Here is a 23,629-nt window from a genome sequence, read left to right as displayed (position 1 = left end):
TCCTTTGCCAATCTTTCAAACTGTTTGCACTGTGAATACAAATCTATTTTCATCAGTTTCATAACTGCATTTCTATGGTTTTACTACAAGATGTCTACAGATTATTTTAAAAGGATATACTTGAAATGTCAGTCCTTGTTTATTTACTCAAATGTTCAGATACTCCCATTTCAAGCAATTCAGAACAGCATCTAATTTTCCTATTTTACTCATGGTCAGTTTTATTTCCAGCATAGATCACATTTAACTTTCCCCTGTTTAATGCATGACAGACATGTACTAGTAAGCCAAAACACCAGCTGACCAAGCAATATCAGATAACTACGAAGCCTTCTGCTCCAAGACTATGCTTTTTAGATATTACTACAGCTTTCACACTGCTCAATGTGGCTAGCAACCACTACAGGAAATTAAACCCAAACTGGTAAAATTACTATTCTGAAAGTGTATGTCATAACTTCTTTTGACAACTTTACTTTCAGCCGTATACATTCACCTGGATAAACCATTTGCTTCTCTTCTTCCTCCCTGTTTCTCAAGGCTGAATTTAAACAACCGTTATGACCAACACCAACCATTAAAGATTCACTACTGATTCTCCTCAAGTTTACTGTAATTTCTTCTGATACAAATATTCACTCAGCAATAGCAGAGGCAACAAAACATTATTCTTTAGCTGTCTCTCATTACGCTCCTCTATCTTCATCCTCCATCTCACACCAATGCATTCTGCTATATAAAAAAAACCAGCAGAATTGAATAGGAACAACTTCTACACAAGATTTAGCTCAGAACTAGGTGTGACAGTAGGTACCCGACAGCACTCTAGTTTTGCTATGAACTCCAAAACTGTGTTTTAAGAATCCTCACCTGCTGCCAAACTCTTGAGAGCATTAAGCTGTACACAGTTTAACAACTTAATTGTACAACATCCTAACCTTACTGTAGCTTTTCTTCTGCCAGGAATTTAACTCAAGAGTAACTTCTACAAGCATGCTTTTCCAGCTCCGGTTTAAGTGAGATGGATTTGCAAATGCTGTAGTAGCCCAGCTCACTGGAGCATGGGTGGGGAAGCCGAGTAGACACAACTCACAGAAGCAACTTAAACAGAACATCTGAGAAGCAGCAACAGCTCCGCCTATGCCTGGCTATATTATAGCTTCCTGACAAGTTGAGAAGGTAAATTGGAAACTAAAGAGATCTGCAAAGAAACTGCTATGTAATCCCACTCGGGATCCATAAGCCTCTTTGCTTTTCTTCTCTAAAAAGCTGGGTATTAAAAAACTTTCAAAATACAGAACGAAAGGATTGAATCCCTTTACACAATACAGGAACCACTTCAATTTATTTTAGAACACAACCACCATGATGAGACCCACTTACGCAGAGCTACAGATGCAATTAAATTGACTTGGTTCCTATACACATTTAAACCTGCTTGAAAGTCAGATTCCCATTTTCCAAGACTGCAGTTTTCCAAGCAAATAAGACCATGTAACAACTCACTACTATCAAGAGAAGATAAGGTTCCATTTATTTTCTCTTTACCAGCTTTGGTGGTCAAGACCATCTAAGCCCTTTCTGTTTATTTCAATTTTTAGAAAATTAAGAGGTCACAAATGTATATGTAGCAAGCACTGGTTGAATAAAACAGCAGCAAGCAAACTGCTTATGGAGAGGAAACCTCTTAAGAGTGAGCTCCTATAGCAACCTACCAGATTCGTAAAAACATACTCTTAAGTCATATGTAAAGTCCTATGTACAGCCCTCAAAGAGGCACACTCCTCACTCTTCCTACAGTAGCTATACATTTAAAACCATAAAGTTTAGGAACAATATGAAGAACAGCATTAATTGAACAATGAAGATCAGCCAAAAGGGTCACCCATGTTCTATCTGTTACTGTGGTAAAAAGAAGTATCAATTCAGTGACTGCCAGCAGGCAGACACAACAAACAGAATAGCTAAGAAGACATGAACAACAAAGAGAGGTTACAGCTATCTAACTCACAGCCAAGAACTACCAGCAGACGACACGGTTCTGCTAATCCTCAATAATAGAATTCCTCCAATGTGCTTTCACTATTCAACAGACTCTAATAAGGACCATCAAACCAAGCTGATCAGTGTAAAAAATTGCAGCCTCCTAACACCCAAAACCTGTTCTCAATTTATCCTACAACTTCAGAAACACTAGGTCTGACATACAGAAAGGAACAGGAATGCATCAGGAAAGAAAAAGGGCAGGCAACCTCGGCTGCAGGACCAGGGCTGAGAGGAAGGATGCGAAACAACCACGCTACAGCCCAACAGTGGCCACCCCGTACCTGCTGAAGGGGTAGGAGGACTGCCGATTCCTTGTCCCCCATCTCTGCGTTCCAGTCCTCTTGGTTCATGCTGTCCCCTGCCAGCTCTGCTTGTAAGAAACAAAACACATTAGCAGCGGCTTCCCCCCTCCGCCCGAGGCTGGGGAGAGCCTCCCGCTTCCCTGGGACAGGCGCCCGCTCCTGCCTCCCTCCGCCGCCGCGCCGCCCTGAAGCCAGACGGTAAGGCCGCCCGGGGCTGCTTATAACGGCAACGCCACGTGCAGCTGGCGGGCCCGTCAGGTGCCTCGCCCGCCCGCCCGCCAGCCAATGGGAGCGCGGGTCATCGGCCGAGCGCGTGTGTTGCTGCCCGTGGACCGTTAGGGCGGCGCGCCGTTTCGCGCCTGTCGGGAGGCTCGGCGAGAGTGGGGGAGGGATCCCCGGGAAACGCAGACCCGCGGGGTCTGAGTGCTCCTGCGCTTCGGCCGTCGTCCCGCTCGGCTCTCCGAGCATCTGAATACTCCTTAATTTCTTCATGTATGACTGTTAAAGTGTGATTTAGTTTGCAAACATCTACTAAGAAAAGGGAAATTCCACTGTCTGGCAGTACTGCAACCAAGATATTAATCATTTAACTGCAAACAAAATTTTCAAGAATTAGCATAATAGCTAACAGAACATACTCCTTTGCTAGAATAATAAAAAAATGTTTAGGTTAAACAGACTATATATTTATTTTAAAAAACAAACAAATTTAAGAATAACATGCCCTTCATACTATTTTTTTGTTATACCAGACTTGAAAAAATAAAAGGGCTAAATTCCTGGGTTGGGAGTTTTATTTATGTCAGAGTGCATGAGAACATAGATGGGACTTGTATCTGTTTAACACATCCATGAAAAATCGGGACAAGTGTTCTGACACTTCTTGTGTTTCTCAGCTGTTGGTGCAGCGTATGTCTTCTCTGCATCTCTGTTCATGCTGTGAAATAGTACAGCAGTGGTTATTCTCAAAATCATAAAGGAAGTCTACATCATTCTGCAAATGTGATACTCTGTAACCTGCTCCACCAGGTTCAACCAATTCTCGTCACCAGAAAAACTTTTCGAAAAACTGCGAGCCTGTTTTGAGAATTTTGAGATTGCATGAAGGGGGGATGCATAGTCTGTAAGAGTATAATTACCCACAGATTCCTTTGTTCAGGGTCCCTCTCTGGGGCCACCCTGCTTGAACTGATGCTGCTGCCACTTCATTGAATTATTTTTAGGAGTGTGCTGGGTTTGGGGGGGCTGGTAGCATCAGAGGTGGCAACAGCAGTGGCCCCCTATGAGAAGCTTCTAGAAGCTTCCCTGGCTCCAAGCCAGACCTGCCTCTGTCCAGGGCTGGGCCAATCAGCAACCATGGCTGAGCATCTGTGAGACTGTATTTAAGAAGGGGAACCTGGGAGGAGGGGCTGGAGTTGTGAGGAGGAGTTCCAAGGACACCTATTGGAATGCCAACATCAGTAGAAGGAACAAGGAGGATGCAGGGGGGCTGTGCTGGTGCAGACCCCTGTACCCTGTAGTGAGACAGCAGGGTCACCCCCCTCTGCCACCCATGGAGATCACCAGTGAGGCAGATGCCCACATGTTGTCCATGGAGGACCCCACGCTACAGCAGGTGATTGTGCCCAAAGGAGGCCAGGACTCAGGGAGAAAGCCCCTGATGATGTTGTAGTTCGCTGCTGGGAGGACCGCAACATGTGGGAGCAACCCACACCAGAGCAGTTCAGGAAACACTGTGGCCCGTGTCAGGGGCCCATGTCAGAGAAAGTTTGTGGATTATTGTCGACCATGAGAGGGGAACCACACTGGAGCAGGGGAAGAATGTGAGGAGTTCCCCCTCATGCCAAGGAGAAAGAAGTAGCCAGACTGACTGAATCCCAGCCCCCTTCCTCTTTGCTGCCCCCCTCTGCCGTTGAGGGGAGAAGGTAGAGAAATCAGGAGCAAAGCTGAGCCCAGAAAGAAGGGAGGGGTGGGGGAAGGTGTTTTTGAGATGTGGTGATGCTTCTTACTGCCCTACTCTGTCTGTTAAGTGGTTGTGGTGGTGTTAGTGTCTGGATTAAAATTATGTTTTTTCTTCCCTCAATGAGTCTCTCTTTTGCCTGTGACTGTAATGGGTGAGTCATCCTTCCCCATCCTGATCTCTATTCCCGAGCCTTTTGCTTTATTTTCTTCTTCCCATTCCTGAGGGGGAAGAGGTGAGTGAGCAGCTGTGTAGTGCTCAGTTTCCCTCTGGGACAAGATTTGATGCCTGAGACTCTGCTTCTGGAAACCAAGGGTTTAAACTGCAGAGCATCTAACACTAAAAGCCTGGACCAAACTATACTCTTTTAGCTAGCACAACACTAGGAAAAGGGGTAGAAAGTACACATGTGCATTAAAAAAACCCTATTTTTTTTGTGTAACAATAAGAGCTGGACTAATGATGATTAGACTCTTAAGATTTCAGTTACACTAACAACAAATTCTTGGCATTACTTATATACAAGGTGTGATTTCTCTTTGCCTACAAACAAAATTTTAAGTGTAACACTTTCTACATCTTAAGCACTAACCTAATGTATTTTCAGTATTTTTCTGAAAGAAATCTGGATTATTCTCTGTCGTGGTTTGAGCCTAGTTGGCTGCCAACCACCACGCAGCCACTCTCTCTCCCTTCTCTTCTGGAAATAAGAAGGGACAGAGAGCCAGGCTTGGAGTGCGAGATAGGACTGGCATGGGGGAAAAATCACCCTTTATGGGCATGAGCAAAAGGCAGACTTGTTAAGGGAAGAAAAAAGAACATACATTTATTACAGACACTAACAACACATAACAGAGTAGAACAGTGAGAAGCATTGCCACATCTTGAGAACACCTTCCCCCCACCCCTCCCTTCTTCCTGGCCTCAGCTCTGCTCCCGATATCTCTACCTCCTCCCCCAGCAGCGCAGGGGCAGGGAATGGGTGTGCAGTCAGTGCTGCCACTTCTTCCATCTTTGGTGGGGGGAGCTTCTGGAACTTGTTCCTCCTGCTCCATCGTGGTCCCCCTCTCACAGGAGACAGTCCTCCACAAACTTTCTCTGATGTGAGTCCCTCCCATGGACTGCAGCGTTTCCCCACACTGCTCCGTCATGGGTCACCAACTTTCTTCAACTGGAGTCCCTCCCACAGCTGCAGCCCTTCCCGAGCTGCTCTGGTGTGGGACACCCCCACATGCTGCAATCCTCCCAGCGCTGAATTACAACAGCGGGAGCTACCTTTTCCCACAGGACCCCAGCCTTCAGGCACAGCACCTTGATCAGACAAGCAGAAGCCACAGGCCATAAATCAACATCTGCTCCACTGTAGATCTCCATGGGTGGCAGGGGGGGCTGCCCTGCCGTCTCACCAGAGGATACAGGGGGGTCTCTGCTCCAGCACACCTCCCCCCTCCTTTCTTCCTCTGTTCCTCCAGTGACCTTGGTGTTCACGCAGCTGCTGCAACTCCTCTTCACAAGTCCTACTGCTTGTCACGCCCTTCTTAAATTCGTTATCACAGAGATGTGGCTGGTTGGCTCAGTTTTGGTGTAGAGGTAGATCTCACTTGGAGCTGGGGGAGCTTTGAGAACCTTCTCACAGGGGGCAGCCCCTATAGCCCCCTCCCCTGCTACCAAAAAAAAAAACACCTCTCACTCAACCCAGGACATTCTCTAACAAAATGCAAACCCCACTAAATTTGTTAGTCATGTGACCATGCCTCCATTTGCAATGATGGGGAAAGTCACTAGTTCATCCACTCCAATGTTCTACAATGCCTCAAGTTTATGAATTTGTGTACATTACAATTACCTTACGCCTTCAAGTACAGAGCAAAGTATGCCTAAAGGTTAAAATCAAAAGAAGATTCAATATAGCATAAGGTGGAAATTTTCTAAAGAGCTGGATTGTCCTACATTGTCCTACAGATTTACCAACATGTCCTAAATGAATTTGGACTCCCATTTTTCTAGACGCTGCCCAGGCATGTAGGAAGAAACTCTTTGGCCAGAAGGTAATGTGTCATCAGAATAGGGACCCATAACACAAATACTGCAAGCCAGTGACTAAATACCCTTTTGTGAAGGAAGTGGACTGTTGGCAGCAGTTTTCATGAGGGAGCAGGAGGAATCTCCACACTTCTGTTTGGCTCGCTTGCAGTTCTTACAATAAAACAGTAAGCATAACTCGAGGGTAGTAGTTGGTGACCAAGAATGCAATGAAATACAGGTCATCTATCTGCTTTAATAGTAACTATGCAAGTCTTTCATTGCAAGAGTAATACTAGATGCTTGCATGCTGAAGAAAATCAGTTCCCCATAGATCTCTACTTTTGTGGGGCTTAATTTACTTTCATAGTACCAGCATGAGGTGTCAGCAATTGCCTTTCAAATTCATGTGGTAACAGGTGGACAGACTACCAGACTCATGAACAAACATCTTCAAATGTCCAAGAGACAGCCTATGCTTGGATTCTAAGAGTGGCTCACATGCAAAATATGATAGTGAATATGCTGGGCTACACAGAAGCAAGAGTTTTGGTCTGCCGGAGCTTGTATGCAGCTGAATTTCAGGGTAGTGGGTGGTGTTAGTCTCTACTGCCTCATTTCCTTCCAGTTTGAAATTCAATTACACAGCAGCATTCTCACAGGGCGAGTCTTGCTGCTTGCCCCACAGACTGGTCTGGGCTGCACTTGAGCAGGAAGTACAGATTGGTATTTGTGTTTTTGCTTGTTTGGTCATGTGGTTCTCACATGGGGCAGCTTTCTCTGCAGTCTTCCTTGCATGCAACTCAGCAGTTTTCCCAAACACGAGCTATAAATATCCCTAGAATTTGACCTTGACTTCATTTGTGAAAAGGACATGTTCCCAACTTGATTTAACCAGAACCAAAACACACCCCTGGGATTAAAAATAATGAATTTCTAACATGTATTTGCTGGCCGATTGTCCCTGTTGTGTAGTCTGCTTACCTGCCCTTTGCTCAGGAAGTGTTGCATACCGCCCGGGCAGGTCAGGAGACTCGGGAAGCCCCATTCCCCACAGAACGCGCTCAGCCGTTCATGTGAAGAGGGAGCGTGGTTTGTTTTGGCAGGAATTGTGCCTGCATGCTGACCGCACACGCACGGAAGCAAACGGGCGACCTCCTTTCCTAACAGAGGTACCTCACCAACCCCTCCCAGCACACGCGAATCTTTTCTTCGTGGCTGTGCGGAAGATGCCTGTCCGTACGGCAACGCCCCGCTGCCCCCTGCACACTCGGTTCGCACAGAAAACGCGGGCCGAGGCGCGAGCGGCGGGAAGCGCCCCCGCGCGGCGAGGCCTGGCCAGCAGGGAGGCGCGCGGCCCCGCCCCGCCCCGCCCCGCTCCGCGCGCGGGCCTCTGGGAAGCGTGGTCCTACGCGCCGCGCGTTTTCCCTCAGCGCAGCCGCCCGCGGGAACTACGCGGCCCGCCGCGCCCGCCGCCGCCTCCGCGCAGGTACGAGGAGTCGCGTCTGCTTCCGTGGCGCCCGCTGGCAGCGCCCGCCGGCCCCGGCCGGAGCGCGAGGCGGGGCGGGGCGGGGCGGGCGGCTCAGCGGGGGAGCGCTGCGGGGCCCTCGGTGAGGGGGCGTCCCACCGCGAAGGCGGGGCGGGGGATATCGCTGCCTCCGCCGCTCCGGCCGGGGCCCGGCTTGCTCACCCCGCTGAGGGGCGGCGGGCGGGCCGGCCGGAGCGGCCGAGCCGCGGCCCTGCCTCCCTCCCCTCGGGGCGGGCCCCTGCGCCGCGCCCGGCCTGCCGAGCAGGGCGCTGGGTCTGGCGGGGAGGGGGCGGCTCGGGCCGCGGAAACTGACCGGCGACCCCTTCTCTGGTCCCGAGTGGGAGAACGAGCAACGCGTCAGAGCGTTGTCTGATGTGCAGAGAATGCGTGAAAGCTTTTCGGGCGATCCATAAATCAGCCAAAAGCTTACATCGGTTTTAACGGGCCTCTGGACCCATTAACCTAAGAAAAAAAAATACTGTTAAAGATGTAAATTAATCTCGAAGGTGATAACTTTATGTTCTTGTAAGTATTTCTTTACAGTCTCCCCCCCCCCCAAAAAAAAAAAAAAAACTATATACAAGTAATAAGATGCTTTATCTGTTCCAGACAAATTAAGTTCTGTTTCATCTTAATTTTGCTTAGATTCGTCATTTGGCAGCACCCATGTGCCCATTGACTCATTTCTAATGTGAGAGGATTGGCAGTATGCAGCTAGGAGGGCTAGAGCCAAATCAGTGCTTAATTTAGGTTGATGTAGTTTTTGGGATTGGCCCTTCATAGTGCATTTCCATGAGGATGCAAAAGGATGACACCTCCTTATTTCTACCAGACCTTCTTCCATTGCCACTCCAGGTTTCAAACATACAGTGCCATTCTTCCTTGTCTTGTGCCAACTCATCTATCTTCCCTAACATTCTAAAGCATGAGGAAACAGTCCACCTGAAAGAGCAGATATTTCTGCCATTTTTGTTTGAAGGAGTAGCCCTGGCTGTGGAGTTTTTCAGGAGGTAGCAGGGATAAGAGCTGTTAAAGCCATTATGTTCAGCTGCACATCGAGACCACAGTGAGTCCCATATGAGGACTGTAATTCAGTCTAAGTATAATTCCATTAGCTTAAAAGGGATCTGCTCCCCATTGTTTGGCCACAAATGCTCTGAATGCATGTAAAATGTTATTATTAATGCATTATTAAACCATTCATTACCCTTAATTCAAAAAGCCTGGTCATGGTAGACTGCAATAATCTGATCTTTATTCTGGAGAATACACTGGAAAACTACATCTATGTTTTCTGCAAAGTTTGAAACAATTTAGTGAAACAATAGTCTCTAATAACTGTGATAAGCTTTTCTCAGCTGTACTGTTAAAAATGGGAAATATGTCTTCTTTTAAAAATCAAACTGGTCTTAAAGTGGATCAGTAAGAAAAGGAGTGCCATGCATTGAAATAAGGAAGAAAAGACCTACGTATGAATATAGTTAATGTTAATCTGTACATGGTGGGCTTGATTCTTAGCTGTGTTTGCTCAAAGGCAATTCAGATTCTGAGCCTCACTTTTTATTGTTTCAGACCCAATAGAAGCAACAACATCCATCATATTCCTTTAATTTATATGGCCTGTTGTGGTGCTAAAAGAGATTTGGAGCACAATTGTACATTGACCACTTTACTTAAATGGATAGTGTGTTCTAAAAAATACTGACCCTGCTGTGCTTGCCCCGTGATGTCTGCATTGTGGAATGAAAATTCTCAAGTGGCAAGTTGAAGGGATTTTCTGGTGGCTTTCACCCCAGGAGCTTCTGGAGCTGTGGGATTCTGCCAGTGTTAAATTTGTAGCAGGAGCAGAGTTTTACTTAACTGCGGTTGTCTTGCTTCCTTTATTTTTAGGTCAGAATAAGTAGAAGAAGGAGGCACATTGACCAGATATGGAAGAGGATACCAAACCTCTCTTGGTTCCTGTTGGAGGCGATGAAAGCAATTACGGAATCATGAACATACAGTTCAATCCAGAAGATTTTAGGTGCAAAAGGTATGAGTAAGGATGATCCTACAGAATTATTACATAGCAATGAGTTGTTTAATCTTTGCTTTTAGCAACAGAATCCTACAAAGACAAGACTAACACTGGGAAACCAGGATCTGAGTACATACAGTTCCTACTTTGTATGATATTTCCAAGCAGCAGGTGAACAGATGTTCATACTGTGTTTCATTTATAAGGATAAGACTTTTCTAGTAACATCACTTCAGATAGAGTGTTCCAATAAGAACTTGGCATGTGGCTTTTAAAGTGCTCTTCAAACAGTGAGTATCTTGTGTATACTGAATCATGATGTTTTTTATTTAGCAGAACAAACAGAAATGTTGTGACTACGAAAGAAAGCTTGCCAGATGGTGTAGATAAATGGCTCTGTAGGCTTTCTGCAGGTGATGCTGGAAAAATACATTTTTTGCTACCAGGGAGGGAATTGAGTGACCTTTACTGCCTTTAAGAAAAAAGCTAGTATTTTTTGAGATTAAGCAAATATGAAAAATTCAGCAGCCCAGCCTTCTTGCCATGCCTGCAAAAATAATACATATCTAGCTAAGTTGTTATTTTGCTTGTTTTCTTAGAGTTTAACATCTCTATTCCCCAGAGGAGGTCAGAGGGGGAGATGTCCTCTGCTGTTGCAGTTAAGAGTTTTGTGAGCTGATTCTGGAACCAAAACTGAGGTTGGAGTGGGAACTAACCTTCTTATGTTAGCTGGAGATGCCAGCTCTGATTTTTTAGACGAAGGAATAGCCACCTGCTACCTCTTGGATGCTGTTTATGGCACTTTTTTTTTTTTTTTTAATTGCCATTTACATCCAGCATCATATTTCAGTAGAGCAGTTTTCATGAAAAAACTGAAGATGGCACCGTTGTATACAAAATCCTCTTCTTGGCGCCCCCTTCAGCAAAAAATGTTCTTGCTGATGGTGTTTTGTTGCTGTCTCAGCATGCAACTTTGGAAAGTCATGAGAGCCTATGTTTGCCAAGGGCTAAACAATCTCTCTTCTCTGAACAAAGGAAGGGGGATAAGGGTCTGAGTGAGCTCGAGGGAACAAACGGAGCACAGGTGTAAGAACTACAGAATTGTGTATATAAAGATTAGGGAATGGTAGAGTGCTTTCAGGTGGGAAAAGGAAGTGTGCAAAATGAGTTCTTGCTTTCTCTTCTTTCTGATGAGTGTCTGAGCCCCTCATGACTTCTGGCACAAGAGGACTGCTAGCTTATATTGCTTTTGGGAGCCCACTGTGTCATAGGAAGTATGCATGCTGTTTGAGGAGCAATGGGTTTCAGGTGCTGTAGTGATAAGGCAGCAACAAGAGAAGTTTACACCTTGATGATATATTGAAATACCAAGATCCACTTTTCAAAAGTGAGGTTACGTATTGTTTCCTCCTTGTGTGTTTTTTTTTTCTTGTGTTTTTTTAAGTTTGGAGACTCAAGCTTCATGAGAGGTCATAGCATGAGGCATTTGGTTCCCTCCCCAAAAGCAGAAGTGTGTACTTGGGATTGTCTTCCCACAGCCTCCAGTTTTGCAGATCTGTCCACTTTTCCATTATTGCTCCTCTCTTAAGTTAATTCTCCCATTTTCTACAACCTAGTCTTTTGCCTTCCAAGCATGCAGAGGCACAAAGATGAAGGACATGAGCCCTGAGATTTCAGGAAGGTGTGGAAATCTTAGTGGGGCCAAACAAGGTTTAACTTCATCTCTGTGTATGAAAGAGTCAGTTGCAGTCTTTAGAAGAAGGCATGAGGAAGAATAGGCCATGGGGGACTGCGTCAGCTGTGGCCAGAGCAGTGGTTGGGTTGAAGGGCAGCTTCATTAGAGCCTTAGGGAGAGGGGTTTGTAGTGCCTAAAAGTATCAAACAGTGCAAGTGCAACAGTACATGCTTTGCTCTGCTTAATTTGCTCCTTTTTTTAACTGGCTATTCAGAAACCTGATCAGATGTTGGTGAGTGGTCATCTTCCTTTGATTGAGATTGCTCTTGGAGACTTTTGTGTGATTTGCATGTAATCACTGTTTGTTTTTCTTAGTGCTATTCTTTTGTTTGGGTTGTTTGAGATTTGACATCATTTACATAGTTATTTGGTTTTCTTAACAGCTTGGAGGATTTTTGATTTTTAAAAGGCATGCTTTTCAGTGTTTACATAAGAACAATAACCTAATTGTTTTTTCCAGTCGTAAATTATTTTGTCCAGTATTCTTTTGCTAATTTGGAGGAAATATAAAACCACTTCTAATCCTCTTCAAGAGTGTGTTATTGTTTTTCACAATGACCCGAATTACTCACACTGTATTAGGTGTGTTTTGGCCATTATGTAGGTCCTTTTGAAAACTAGAATGACATCGCTGTAGTGGCTTACTGAAGATTATTGTATGCAGGAGAGGGAGGCTCTTTTTTCTTCTGACTGTTCTTTAAATCTCTTTATTGTCAACAGATACTCGAGTTGTCTTCAGGAATACTTGAACCTTCAAAGAAACAAATGATGTTTTGTGTTGGTTGTTTAGCATATGAAAAACTCGGCAATGCCTCCTGCTAAAGGGAGATTTCTTCCTTTTTTATTCTTTTTGGAGTCCCATAGTGTTCTCACACAAGGTAGGAGAGATCAGGAGCTGAAATTAAACAGTCTGTGTAGATGGCAGTCAGAGAAGCCTTTCTCATGCAAAAGTGGTTGGTTCTCTTTTATTTTCAAAGTTCTTTTAACTTACTGAAAGGTAGGCAATAGTTGAGACTAACCTGTGTAAAACTATGGTTTCTGCATTCATGATGCTTTTACTCCTCCACATCCATGTGGTCTTTTTTACTGCATTGCCTGCTTTTCATTGTGCATTTTTACTAATTGCTAATATTACTACTTCCGAACTGGGAAGAATTGGAACCTTCTTAATTAAGAATCTTCGTATTTCTTTGTGAGAGAAGAGTACAATAGCTTTGCCTTTGACACAGAAGAGGGAGCAGTGCTTAAAGTATGGTATGGTAACGCCTGTGATTTTTTTTTATTATTATTATTATTTGTTAAAATGTGTATCCTGTGAGTAACAGGTGATTTAGTATTGTGCTGTGAAAGGTTGTTTTGTTTCTGTGTCCACTATTTTAAGAAACCTGTGTGGTCATGCTGTAATCATTATAATGACAATTATGTAGAATGTGGAAAAAGTTTAAGTAAAATGTATTACCAAGACAATAAAGATCTTAGAAGATAAACTGTGAGCATGCTGTTTATCATGCTTAAGTAAATTCACATAGCTTGGAGAGTAAAAATCATCAGACATGGAATTCTTTGAAACAGTTTTCCTTAAGAGAAGCGACATGCCAATGTCCATCCAGATAGCCATTTCCCAATTAAGAAACGGCAACCTATAAGTATACTCTTCTTATTATTACATCTTCTCCTTACTATAATTGCCGTGATAGTGGATCAGTTTTACTCCTTAGTTTCTCCTGTACCATATACAGCATTCCTATAATAATTTAATGACATGGTAGAACAGTAATGCCAAAGGAATTTACTAGCTTTTTTTTTTGTGTAATAATCCTATTGCATCCCTGAAAAGTAACTGATTGATGTGGGATGTCAAAGAAATCTATGCAATAAACTGAAGTAGCTCCTTGTGGTCTTTTTGGAGGAGAGGAAATAAATTAAGTATCCTGTATAAATAGATATGAAAAGTTTGTCTAATCTGAAGTCTTTAACACCATCATGTAGAGCCAAAAGAAACAGTGATACAAAGAACTGTGTTATGTTTGAACAGCTCAATACTCATAGCACTACTTTTGATAAGATGTCCAGCACCAGTTATTTGCTGTTTAAAAATACTTCAGCAGAGATATTTGGAATACAGTATTGCTTAGTTTACAATTTATTGAGATAGGTATTCGTCATACTGCTTCATTGCTCTGCAAGATGTAGTACATTGCTGAAAATATCCAGAAAAAGAAAATACCCAGAAAAAGGATGGAGCACCCTTATGGATGCTAGCAGTTAGAAGATTGTATGTAGTTTGCCAACCAGATTTTCCTGTTGTGCTGTTCCCTCTAAACATCCAAATGCAACACTTGACCTTTGCCTAACACAGTATTTTGGAAGCAACTTTAGGCATGACCCATCTCTCTTTGTTTCCTTTGCTTGCAAAAATTGCTACCCAAGTTCATACTGTGAGGAAGTTTGGACAGAAGCCTTCTTTCTTTTCCTGGATCAGCACTAGAATTCTTATTAACTGTCCCTTTGTGTGCGTGAGGAATAACTATCAGATGAATGCAGGTACAGTTTTTTCTGGAAATGGTTTCTGAAGTACATGTGCACAGTGTAGTGTATGGGAGGTGTGGACCTCCTGCACGATATCCTGCAACTTGTCCATACTCACTGTGCTGTGGAAAACAGCTGTGTTTTACTGGTGGTTTTGCCCTGGTAAAAAGAACATTGTTTTTCAGGCTAGCTGTTGAAATATAAATCGTAATTATGTTTTTTAGTATGGATATAATAAATTCATTGAACCTTACAGTCTATCTCAATGCACGGAAATTGTCTGCACTGTTTTGCATTAATAGACACACCCTCTGGTCATGTAACCTCTCCCCCAGATCACATTGTCCCACATACTTTTCATAAACATTTTGCCATGTGAAAGGTAAAATGTGATTGCGTGTATAAATCAGAAAGTTTTCTAGGAATCTTTTGCAGCTGCTGATGGTTGCATGTACAGAGTGCTTGACTGTTAGATTTAAGGTCCCTAGAGAGAGTTTGCCAAAATACTTCCCAGATTATATCCTACCTGCTTTGAGCTTTGAAAATCTCGAAGAGCGAGGATTCCTTTGAGTCTTTCAGAGCTTCTCAGACTTCTATCTGTAATGCCATATAACCAGTCTGTGATCTGGGTGTAGCTGGGGACTGGAAAATTACCTTGATCGTAGACAGAGTGTTACTGTCTCCTGGTAGAGATCAGGGAGAAAGGCTGCATCCCAGCCTGCCCGCATAGCTTCCAAGTTAGAGTGGTGTTTTCAAACAGATCTCTAACAACCTTAAAACTGATGGGTGGACAGTCTGTTTTAGCATAGTCACTTGCTCAGTAAGACTAGAGGTCCAGTGGTACTCTGAGAAAAAGAAAATTAATTGCTGCTTTAGTTCATTTTCACTCTTGATAGATGTGCACAGGAAGGGATCAAGAGTGGAAGTAGCCCAAGTATTGACAGCATTAAACTCTTCCAGGCAGCAAGCAGATATATAGAATTTCTTTGGGGTTGTTTAATTATTTTTTTTTTCCTCACCCATAGATTGGATTCTGGAGCATACACCTCTGTTTTGTGCTGGACTATAAATTGCTTGTTCAGTTCAGACTCTCTTCATAATATGGCAGAAAATGAAGTATCTTTCTCTAAATAATTTCTTATCTACAGACAGATACGTTTTTGCTACACATGAAATTTTTTTCTTGATATTTGTTTGGTCATTGACTAACAATGCTGCTTTCCCCATAAAATAGGATGTTGTATTCATGTTTCTGTTACTTTAGTTTTAAAATAATCCATGGCTTTAACTTGAATTGCTTTAAAAAAATAATCTCCCACTGTCTTTCAGTCTGGAGGAACTTTCTTGTACACCCATACCAGCAGTTGTTGTACACCATTTTGAAGGCGTCTTTGCCATACATCTGCTTGCTTTGAAGCACAATGTAGACTTTGTCTCAGAGTAATTTTTCCACAGTAGCAATGGAAGTTTATGGGGATGTACTAATAATATTGACTGGAGATGGGGAAGGCTGTAGTCCTCATAAAGCTCTTCACACTATGCAGCTGCAGTATAATTAGCAAATCATATACCTTTCGTGCTCTAAACATAATGTATATCAGTAATCCAAAAACAGCAGAGAGCTGACTGGGGGTGGCGAGGCATTTAAACATATTACATTTCATATTTTCATAACTACATGCTTTATTTTACAAGTCTTTTAAAGCAATATTTTTTTATCAAAGTCCAATGACTGAGTCAACTCAATAAATTTTAAGCTGAACTAAGTGAAGTCTTTTAGAGCTGACAGTCCATGAGTATCTTTGTATATTACATACTTTCAGAATTAGTTTGGCCTGCATGCCTCTGACTTGAGTAATAAAGCTATAGCTTAAAATTTATTCCCGTTTAATTGTGGTATTTATCTTAATTGTTTATAAGAACAGCACAGAAGCCCACACACAAAACAGGAATTTCCCCCTTCATGTCATAGATGTGGAAAAAGAAGAATCAGTTGAGAATGTTTTAAAAATTGAAGATGTGTTCACTTGCTGTTTCCCACTTACTGAAATTAAAATCTAAGCCATTTTTTCCATGATGAAGGAAGCTGTAAGAATTAATGAGATCCTGAGATGAAGGAAAGAATTAATTTGTGGAGAAGCAAGTTATTTTTCTCTGGTTTCGACTTTTGTCAGTCAGTTTTTATTAGTCCCATAAATACTCTTACCTGCTGTGTCCCCTTAAGCACACAGGAATAAGCACCTACCTTCATTTCTTCCAGAGGTATAACAACCAGCTTCAGATCTGTATTCCCTTTCTTCCTTTCAGATAAAAGGTGGTGCCATGGTGCAAATGCTTAATGATTCACTGGGAAAGAGAATGGGACCTTTGTCATGGTATTGAGAGCTTGGGGCAGGAGGCGGTTTGACCAAGTTCCTTTGTAGTCTGAGCCAGAAATGAGTATTGGAAAACAATTGATTCAAATAGGCTTTGCTCATATTAGAGGAAAAATGGCATGTTTTTTATTGCTGGCCTAATTTCTGCTCTGGGTGGCCTGAAATTTCTTGTGATCTATACTTCTCTGAGTTCTGGTTTTGAGGTGGTTCTTGTTTCTGAGTGATTTAAACATCAACCCGGAAGAAGTAGATCAGGAAGCTGTTGAGATTGCTTTAGAAATTAAAAGCACTGGTAAAAGGTAAACAAAGCAAAACAAACAAACAAAAAACAAACACCAAAACCCTGTATCGAGGCTTACAGACCACCAGTATCCCCTCTTGTCTGAGAAATTAGCTTGTCAGTTCCAGCAGTGAATGTCACACTTAGGCAACAAGCAGAGTATGCCTATATGGAATTAAATTATACTTGATTAAGAAAAAAAAAAATGCTGCTATATCTTGATTACGTCACATATCTCTGGTTGCACCTCTTGCATGAACCTACATTTATGTTGTCTTGTAATTTAAGGAGCAGCTTTCACTCTGCTTTGCTCTGCACCTATGTACGTGCAGAGAAAACATGGGGTGTGTAGTATGGCTGCTTTCTCCTTTAGTGGAGACTGTGCCTGCAGTCTAACTCAGCTGGAGAAGAGGTAAGGGAGACCACCTGTATTCTGTACATCTCTGTATAAGAGATGTAGGACTTCTGTTGCTGACAGTCCTGTTCTCTATGACTACCCTAATTAAATCTGAAGGGAAGTCATGAGGTAGTTCAGAACTGCAAACAGACATCTGTTGTTACATGTTCTGGGACAAATTCCTTTCCCTGTTGTGTTGGCTTTAAAATAGTATTAGCATGTGGACTTATTTGCACTTGTTTCCTTCCTCATTAAACACAATTTCATACAGTGTTTTTTGCCAGATTGGTATTTCCTAGCCTTTTCCTAGTTGGTCCTTGTAACCACTGCTCATTACTCTTTTTTTCTGCATCTTTGTGCTTCTGAATTCCCATGCTTTCTGTTTCTACCTCTGTTCCTCATCACTAGTTTTGACAACACCGGTTATAAGCACTAATAAGCTTGGACAAGCTTATTAACATGTGGTTCTGGTGTGTCTCATCATCTTACTATTGAGAACTAATAAAATGGATGTAAGGTCTGAATTTTGATGTTAGGTTGCCCTGCAGAATCTGGTCAAGAGGCCATTTTAATATGGATGATATAAACACATGGTTCTTTCATGGATGGCAGCTTCTCTCATGGCAGTGATATTTTTGTATTTACTTTCTGTCAGTGAATGACAGATTCATCCTCACTTATGCTAAGCTATTCTAGTTGTATGTAAGCTCTTGTGTTCTAGGGTTTTAAGGGTTTTCTTTTTTTTTTCCCTCTCCTTTAGACCATTCCATGTGGAGCCTACAAACATAGTCAGTGTGAATGATGACATGCAAAGAGTCACTGATGAAGCTTCAGCAATGAATAAGCGGATTCATTACTATAGCAGGCTCACATCTCCTGCAGACAGGGCACTGGTAAGGCAAATACAGGGCCAGATTAACTGAGCGGTCTCCGGCATGTTGGGTCTTCCATAGCCTATGTTTATAAAGCAAGGACAAATAGAGGTAGGGGGAGAATCACTCTACACCTTGCTTTGAAGTATCAAGTAGCTGAGTGCCTTAACAAGGTCTTGTGTTATCACAAGTTGTGATTGACTTCTTGTGCAATGGCTTCACTGTCTGAAGAAAATATACAAACATCTTAAATACTCTAACAGTGGACCAGGTTGCCCAGATGTGTGTACTCATTTCTCCCATTTAAAAGAGGATTTAAGCAGTGATCAGCTGCAGTGGTTGAACTAGCATGATCTGTGCATAGTATGTTACAGACATTGTGCAGAAGAAAAATCTATTTTTCTGCTACCTAGCTAAAAATCCTATCAACTGTTTTTTTGTTTTTTGTTTTGTTTTTTTTTTTTTTTTTTTTAATGGGGAGAAAATTAATGTAGTCCAACTTTTTTTTTTTTTTTTTAATGCACCTTTAATGGAAAGATTTTGTGATTTACAACAGTTGGCTTGCTATATTTGGGACAATAGTTACTTTTGTGTTACTAATAAGTCTTATTTTTTATCCCACTTGTTAGATTGCTCCTGATCATGTACTCCCAGCTCCTGATGAAATCTACGTGTACAGTCCATTAGGAACTGCTTTTAAAGTTGGCAGTTGCACAGATGGCTACGGTAAAAACTCCAGTATAGTGACAATGTATGTTAAGCACCTTGCCATATATTAGCCAGAAAATGCATTATTATTGAGTGTTCTATGTTGTATATATGTTGTAGCTAAGAGGATAGTATGAAGTAAGAGTGCTTCTTAAATTGTTCACACCGGCTTTTTTGCTTTCTTCCTAGATTTATGATATGGAATACAATGATGGGTACATCTATATTAAGTATTCCATGGGGAATAAAACAGGTAAAACTATGAAAAATATATGTGTATGAAAATGTTTTTGAGAACATGGTTTGCTTTTAATTTTTCTGTAGTGTTACTGATAAATAAACTAAACTGTACTTCTCCCTCTTAACAGGCAGGCTTTACTTCTGGAATTGTTCTCATCTTACTAATGGGTATTTTGACTCTTTATTGCTGCTACAGAGTTGTGAAATCACGGAAAATGATACGTAAGACATACAAAGCTTCATAACAGAAATACTTCCATTAAGTGTGAGATACAGAGATTCTTAGTTTGGCTGTATCTTTACTATATCTTAGTCCTGACCTGCAACGAAAAGCTGTTCCTTTGAATGTCCTCCTATTTTTGTAGACTGGATCTGAGCTCTGTAAACTAAATGTTTGTCTTCCCTTATTTGATTATACTTCAGTTTCTTGGGACCTAAGTATTACAGCCAAACCCCAGCTCTTAGCAAGCGGAGTTTCACATGTTCACTTACTAAGTGTTTGGGGACCTAATTGAATTAGAGGTTTCCCTTCTTCTCCATAAGCACTGTCCAGTTCTCTACGTGTATTTCTGATCATGTTCAACAGTAGAACAGCGTGGGCTGTAACTGCAACCACTTGTGTTGTATGCCTGTACCACCCTAATACTTGTATATGTTCTGTGTTGGAAGCAATTTGTGGACAATTGCCTCACTGACAGTGGTTCTACTTAGAATGTACCTTTATTGTTCAAAACTCATCTTGCAGCTCTTGTAGTAGGTGCTTTTATGCATAAACTAACCCCTCACTTGCTCAAATAAAGGCAGTTAAGACCTCCAGTTTGTGACAACTCATTTCGGGGCATTGGTGAAGACTAGTTCATGGTATAGCCTATTTTACATAACGCCTGCAAAAGGCTTTAGCTGCAAATACATGGCTGCATTTTTGCCACCATACCTTATTCCAGTGCTTCTGGAAGTACTCAAAGTAGTAGCCACAATAAAAGCTTGTACTTCTTCAGGCTCCTTCAGTCAAATGCCTAATGAGGATTATGCTTTAAAGTTAACAGCAATCTTCACTGTGAATTTGTGCCAGAATATTCTGAAATAAGAACACATCCTGTCATGAAGAGTTCTACTGACTTTAATATAACATGTTGTTTAGATATGTTTCCATTTTTTCTATCTTCTCCAGCTTTAATAGATACCTCAAACTGGGAATTCCCAGATGTTTGCAAGTATTACTTTGGGTCCTTTGGTCAATGGTCAAGCCTCTTATTTTCTATGGTGTCACTTGTTGGAGCCATGGTTGTTTATTGGGTGCTTATGTCAAACTTTCTGTTCAACACAGGAAAGTTTATATACAGTAAGTATACATTTTTCATTAACTTTCACAGCTATCTCATGGAAAGATCAAGACTTTGCTTTGTACTGAAAAACGATTGTCCATTTTACTTAATCTTGATTTTTCTATTGCTTTGCGTGAAAAGTCAAGTGATAATAAGTGACTGTGTGTGCTGTTATGGGCACAGTCATGTGTGTTTTCAAAGCCAGTTTCTCAATCACTGTCTTAAAGTACGGTTTTAATGAAAGACAAAGTACTAATTATCTGATTTGCCTGTCAGTAATGAGGCTTCTTGGTATAGTTTAAACAACCCAAACCTGGTTGCTTATTTTCACTAACCTCCTTGCTCATATGGGTGTAACTATTTGAACAGCAATATAACAGGCTAGGCTGTTGAAATGATCCAGGTTAATGGAAAAAAAAAAAAAAAAATCTAGTTTTATTCTAGATTTCAACAAACACACTTAGAGTGCTGCCATATAGAAAGTTTCTGCAAGTGTCCCTGAAGGAACAATGAACTGTAGCACAGTGAAAGAACAATTGTTCGTTTGGACTTGCTACAAAAAACCCATCTTGGTTATTTACACCCTTGTACGTGCACAGACTCACAACCTTTTGTGGATACAATAAATTGGGCATGTGGAGTTGTGGGAATAAATGATGGAATTGAGAGCTTTGAGAATCTGACTCAGTGTTGAATGGCACAACTAAGATTTAAGAGTTCCTGTTTTGAAGGTAATTAACAAATCTGAGGCAAATAACAGCACAGACACTTACACCTTTTAAACAATGCTTAATTAGAGTTCCCACCATCCCTGAAAGACCTACTTTATTGGTTAATGACTGTGTATTTTACAGCTGACCTAATTCATATGTTAAGACCATTTCATTTTAGACTTTGTGGGATTTTTTAATAAGGTTAATACCTTAATCCTAAATTACTCTAAACCAAATAACTCAGATTCTAATAAGCTAAATTCAGAATGATCACAATAGTTCCTTTTTTAGTAAAAAAGTCCTGCTTTTCCCTGAGATTGGCATATTATTTTATCACTTAACTGTATTTGTCCAGGGTTCTTATTTGTTTGCACTGTGATAACTTTAATTATTGGATTCTTGTCCTAACTTTCATTGTGGCTACTTAATTACTGGGTTATAATATTGGTAATAGGATGGTTTGGCACAATGGCATCTTCCAGCCATGCATGTCTAAGTTATTCTAAACAGGCTACTGTGTTTAATTCTGTTACGTTCAGATGACTTTTTAAAAAATCTGCACATACAATATAGGTGGGAACAAATTGATTTCCGAAGGGAGGATGGTCTAGAAATTAGTAGTATGCAAAGAATACAAGACCTGTAAGCTGAGTATGGTATCCTGTCTTTTTTTTTTTTTTTAACATGGTGTCCCATGCTTCTGTTTTTGTTTTATGAAACAGAAATAAATCCACAAATGCAGTTGCTAGTGCTAAAACACATTTTTTCAAGTACAGAGGAACAGAAGTTGGCTATCCATTTGTAACTAATTTTAAAGTGCTTTAATTCTGTAAAAGCTATCAATTCTTTTGATGGTTTCACACTAAGTACTATTTTTTTAAGTAGCAACAAAAACCAGTGTTAAAGTGAGGAGGTGATGAGTGATTTTAGTTAAGTCTTCTGATTGTTGTGTACACTGAACTGATATCATTAAGTGTGAGAAACTCAACTGTGATTGAGAGTCATAAATCAAAATGAAGAAACAAAACCCAGTTTTCTTCCCACAAGGTTTTTTACTTTCTTTATGAGAAACAAGCTGTTAATATAATTTAAAAAAATCTGAGGCCTTCTGCCCCAATTGATTTTTTGTCTGCATAATACACCCACATGCAGTAGAAGCAGATTTTAACCAGAGACGCATTAATTAAATTTCCAAGCTGGTCGGCATATCCCATACTCTCATACTGTTGAATTCACAGAAACTTGGATATATCTGGTGTGGCAGAGCTGTAAATTAGCACAGGAGTGTACTGGAAACAAAGACTACTAGAGATGACTGTAGACAGTGAGACTTAAACCTTTTTCCAGAGATTCCCTTCTTTAAAGTAGAACATGGAAAAAGCATCCCATAGAGGCTCTTCTGAAAAAAAGATTAGAAAAATGAGTAGGGGAAGCTTTTTCCATATAATACTGTCTGGACTAAGGGTGTGCTGGCATGCACTTTTCTTTTCTGTCCCCAAAGAGGCTGGTTTTAATACGCAGCTCCTCACTAACCTACTGTACAACATTGCAGACAGGGGAGCTGGGACAAGCGGAGGTGTGCTAGGGTAACAGGAATGAGCAGCTGGGAGGGGAGGCTTGGGAACTTCATAAAATGGACAGGGCTGCTGGGAAGCAAGTACTGCAGTGGGAGGGCTACTTTAAAACACTTTTAAGAGCTTTAAAATATCCATTTGGTTTTGGGGGGAGTGCAGGCTGCTGTATTGCACCTCTGGTGTAATTTTCCAAAATACATACTTACTTTGTTTTTACTAAATGAGAAAATAAAAGCCTAACTGCAGGTTTGGGACATTGATAGTAAGATTTTCTTCTTTTCAGACTTTGTTCATGACATTAATGTAACAGATATTGTTCCTGGCACAAATGGAAGTAACAAAGGTAAGAAGGACTTATTAGTATTTTGTTTCCTAGTTTGGGTTGGGTGTTTAAAGGCAAATCATCGAGTTTCCATGCCTAACCACATTCCAGTTATAAAGTGTGTATTGTTATTTCTAACTACCTGGTTTTTTTTAAAAAAAAAACTGTAATTTTCTATCTGGGATTTGTAATTCCACAAATAACCACACACTTGGAAAGCTTAATAATTGGAAGGGGAAAAAAAAAAAGAAATGAGGGTGGAAATAAGGATTAAAAAAACAGATTACAAGTTTGTGTATACCTAACATGTAGACATCTTAAGAATTATGTATAGACATCTTAAGAATAGTTCCACAATTAAATTGCCTTAAGGAATTTTAACATTCGCACCCTAAAACTGCTGAGGCACATCAGATCTGTTTACTGTTTAAAATGTTGTCTGGGACATCTTTGTTCTTCACCACCTCTGCAGCAACATTCTTACTTTTAAAAATGCTGTAAGAACAGTTTTAGTGATGCTGAGTGCAAAAAGAAACAAGTGTCAGGCTACATGAGCATCCACTAGTTTTGTGGGGTCTGACATTTACACAACTAAGGGAAGAAACTGCAGTCGAGTATGAAGATAGATCTGTTGAGAGTTCTTAAGTAGGTGGGATACTGTAGAATGAAGGCAGGAGCTAGGCA

At 41.3% G+C, this 23,629-nt stretch overlaps 2 protein-coding genes across 4 annotated transcripts in view; one reads left to right on the top strand and one right to left on the bottom strand.

Annotated features, from left to right (window-relative positions):
* The window catches only part of DDX4 (DEAD-box helicase 4), a 38,046-nt gene extending 30,545 nt beyond the window's left edge, over window positions 1-7,501 (bottom strand). Inside the window, exons 1-2 of the mRNA XM_033009202.2 lie at window positions 7,315-7,501; window positions 2,328-2,413 (exon numbers count right to left, since the gene is read on the bottom strand). Of these exons, the coding sequence (XP_032865093.2) occupies window positions 2,328-2,413; window positions 7,315-7,378 (150 nt within the window). The 5' untranslated portion in view covers window positions 7,379-7,501. The remainder of the gene's footprint in view (window positions 1-2,327; window positions 2,414-7,314) is intronic.
* Window positions 7,502-7,711: 210 nt separating this feature from the next.
* The window catches only part of SLC38A9 (solute carrier family 38 member 9), a 42,440-nt gene continuing 26,522 nt past the window's right edge, over window positions 7,712-23,629 (top strand). Inside the window, exons 1-8 of one of the 3 annotated variants that reach the window (XM_042804652.1) lie at window positions 7,712-7,819; window positions 9,749-9,890; window positions 17,952-18,084; window positions 18,693-18,814; window positions 18,961-19,024; window positions 19,140-19,233; window positions 20,183-20,353; window positions 22,907-22,966. In XM_042804652.1, coding sequence (XP_042660586.1) covers window positions 9,787-9,890; window positions 17,952-18,084; window positions 18,693-18,814; window positions 18,961-19,024; window positions 19,140-19,233; window positions 20,183-20,353; window positions 22,907-22,966 — 748 coding nt within the window. In that variant the 5' untranslated portion in view covers window positions 7,712-7,819; window positions 9,749-9,786. Of the gene's footprint in view, window positions 7,820-8,182; window positions 8,384-9,748; window positions 9,891-17,951; window positions 18,085-18,691; window positions 18,815-18,960; window positions 19,025-19,139; window positions 19,234-20,182; window positions 20,354-22,906; window positions 22,967-23,629 lie in introns of those variants that run through there. The other 2 variants (XM_042804651.1, XM_033009124.2) reach the window with 2 other exon arrangements.

Source organism: Tyto alba, unplaced genomic scaffold (genome assembly GCF_018691265.1).
Source record: "Tyto alba isolate M040663 unplaced genomic scaffold, T.alba_DEE_v4.0 Super-Scaffold_42, whole genome shotgun sequence".
Classification (NCBI taxonomy): Eukaryota; Metazoa; Chordata; class Aves; order Strigiformes; family Tytonidae; genus Tyto; species Tyto alba.
Note: the sequence above shows the minus strand (reverse complement) of the source record. Positions and strands in the feature narration are given on the sequence as shown.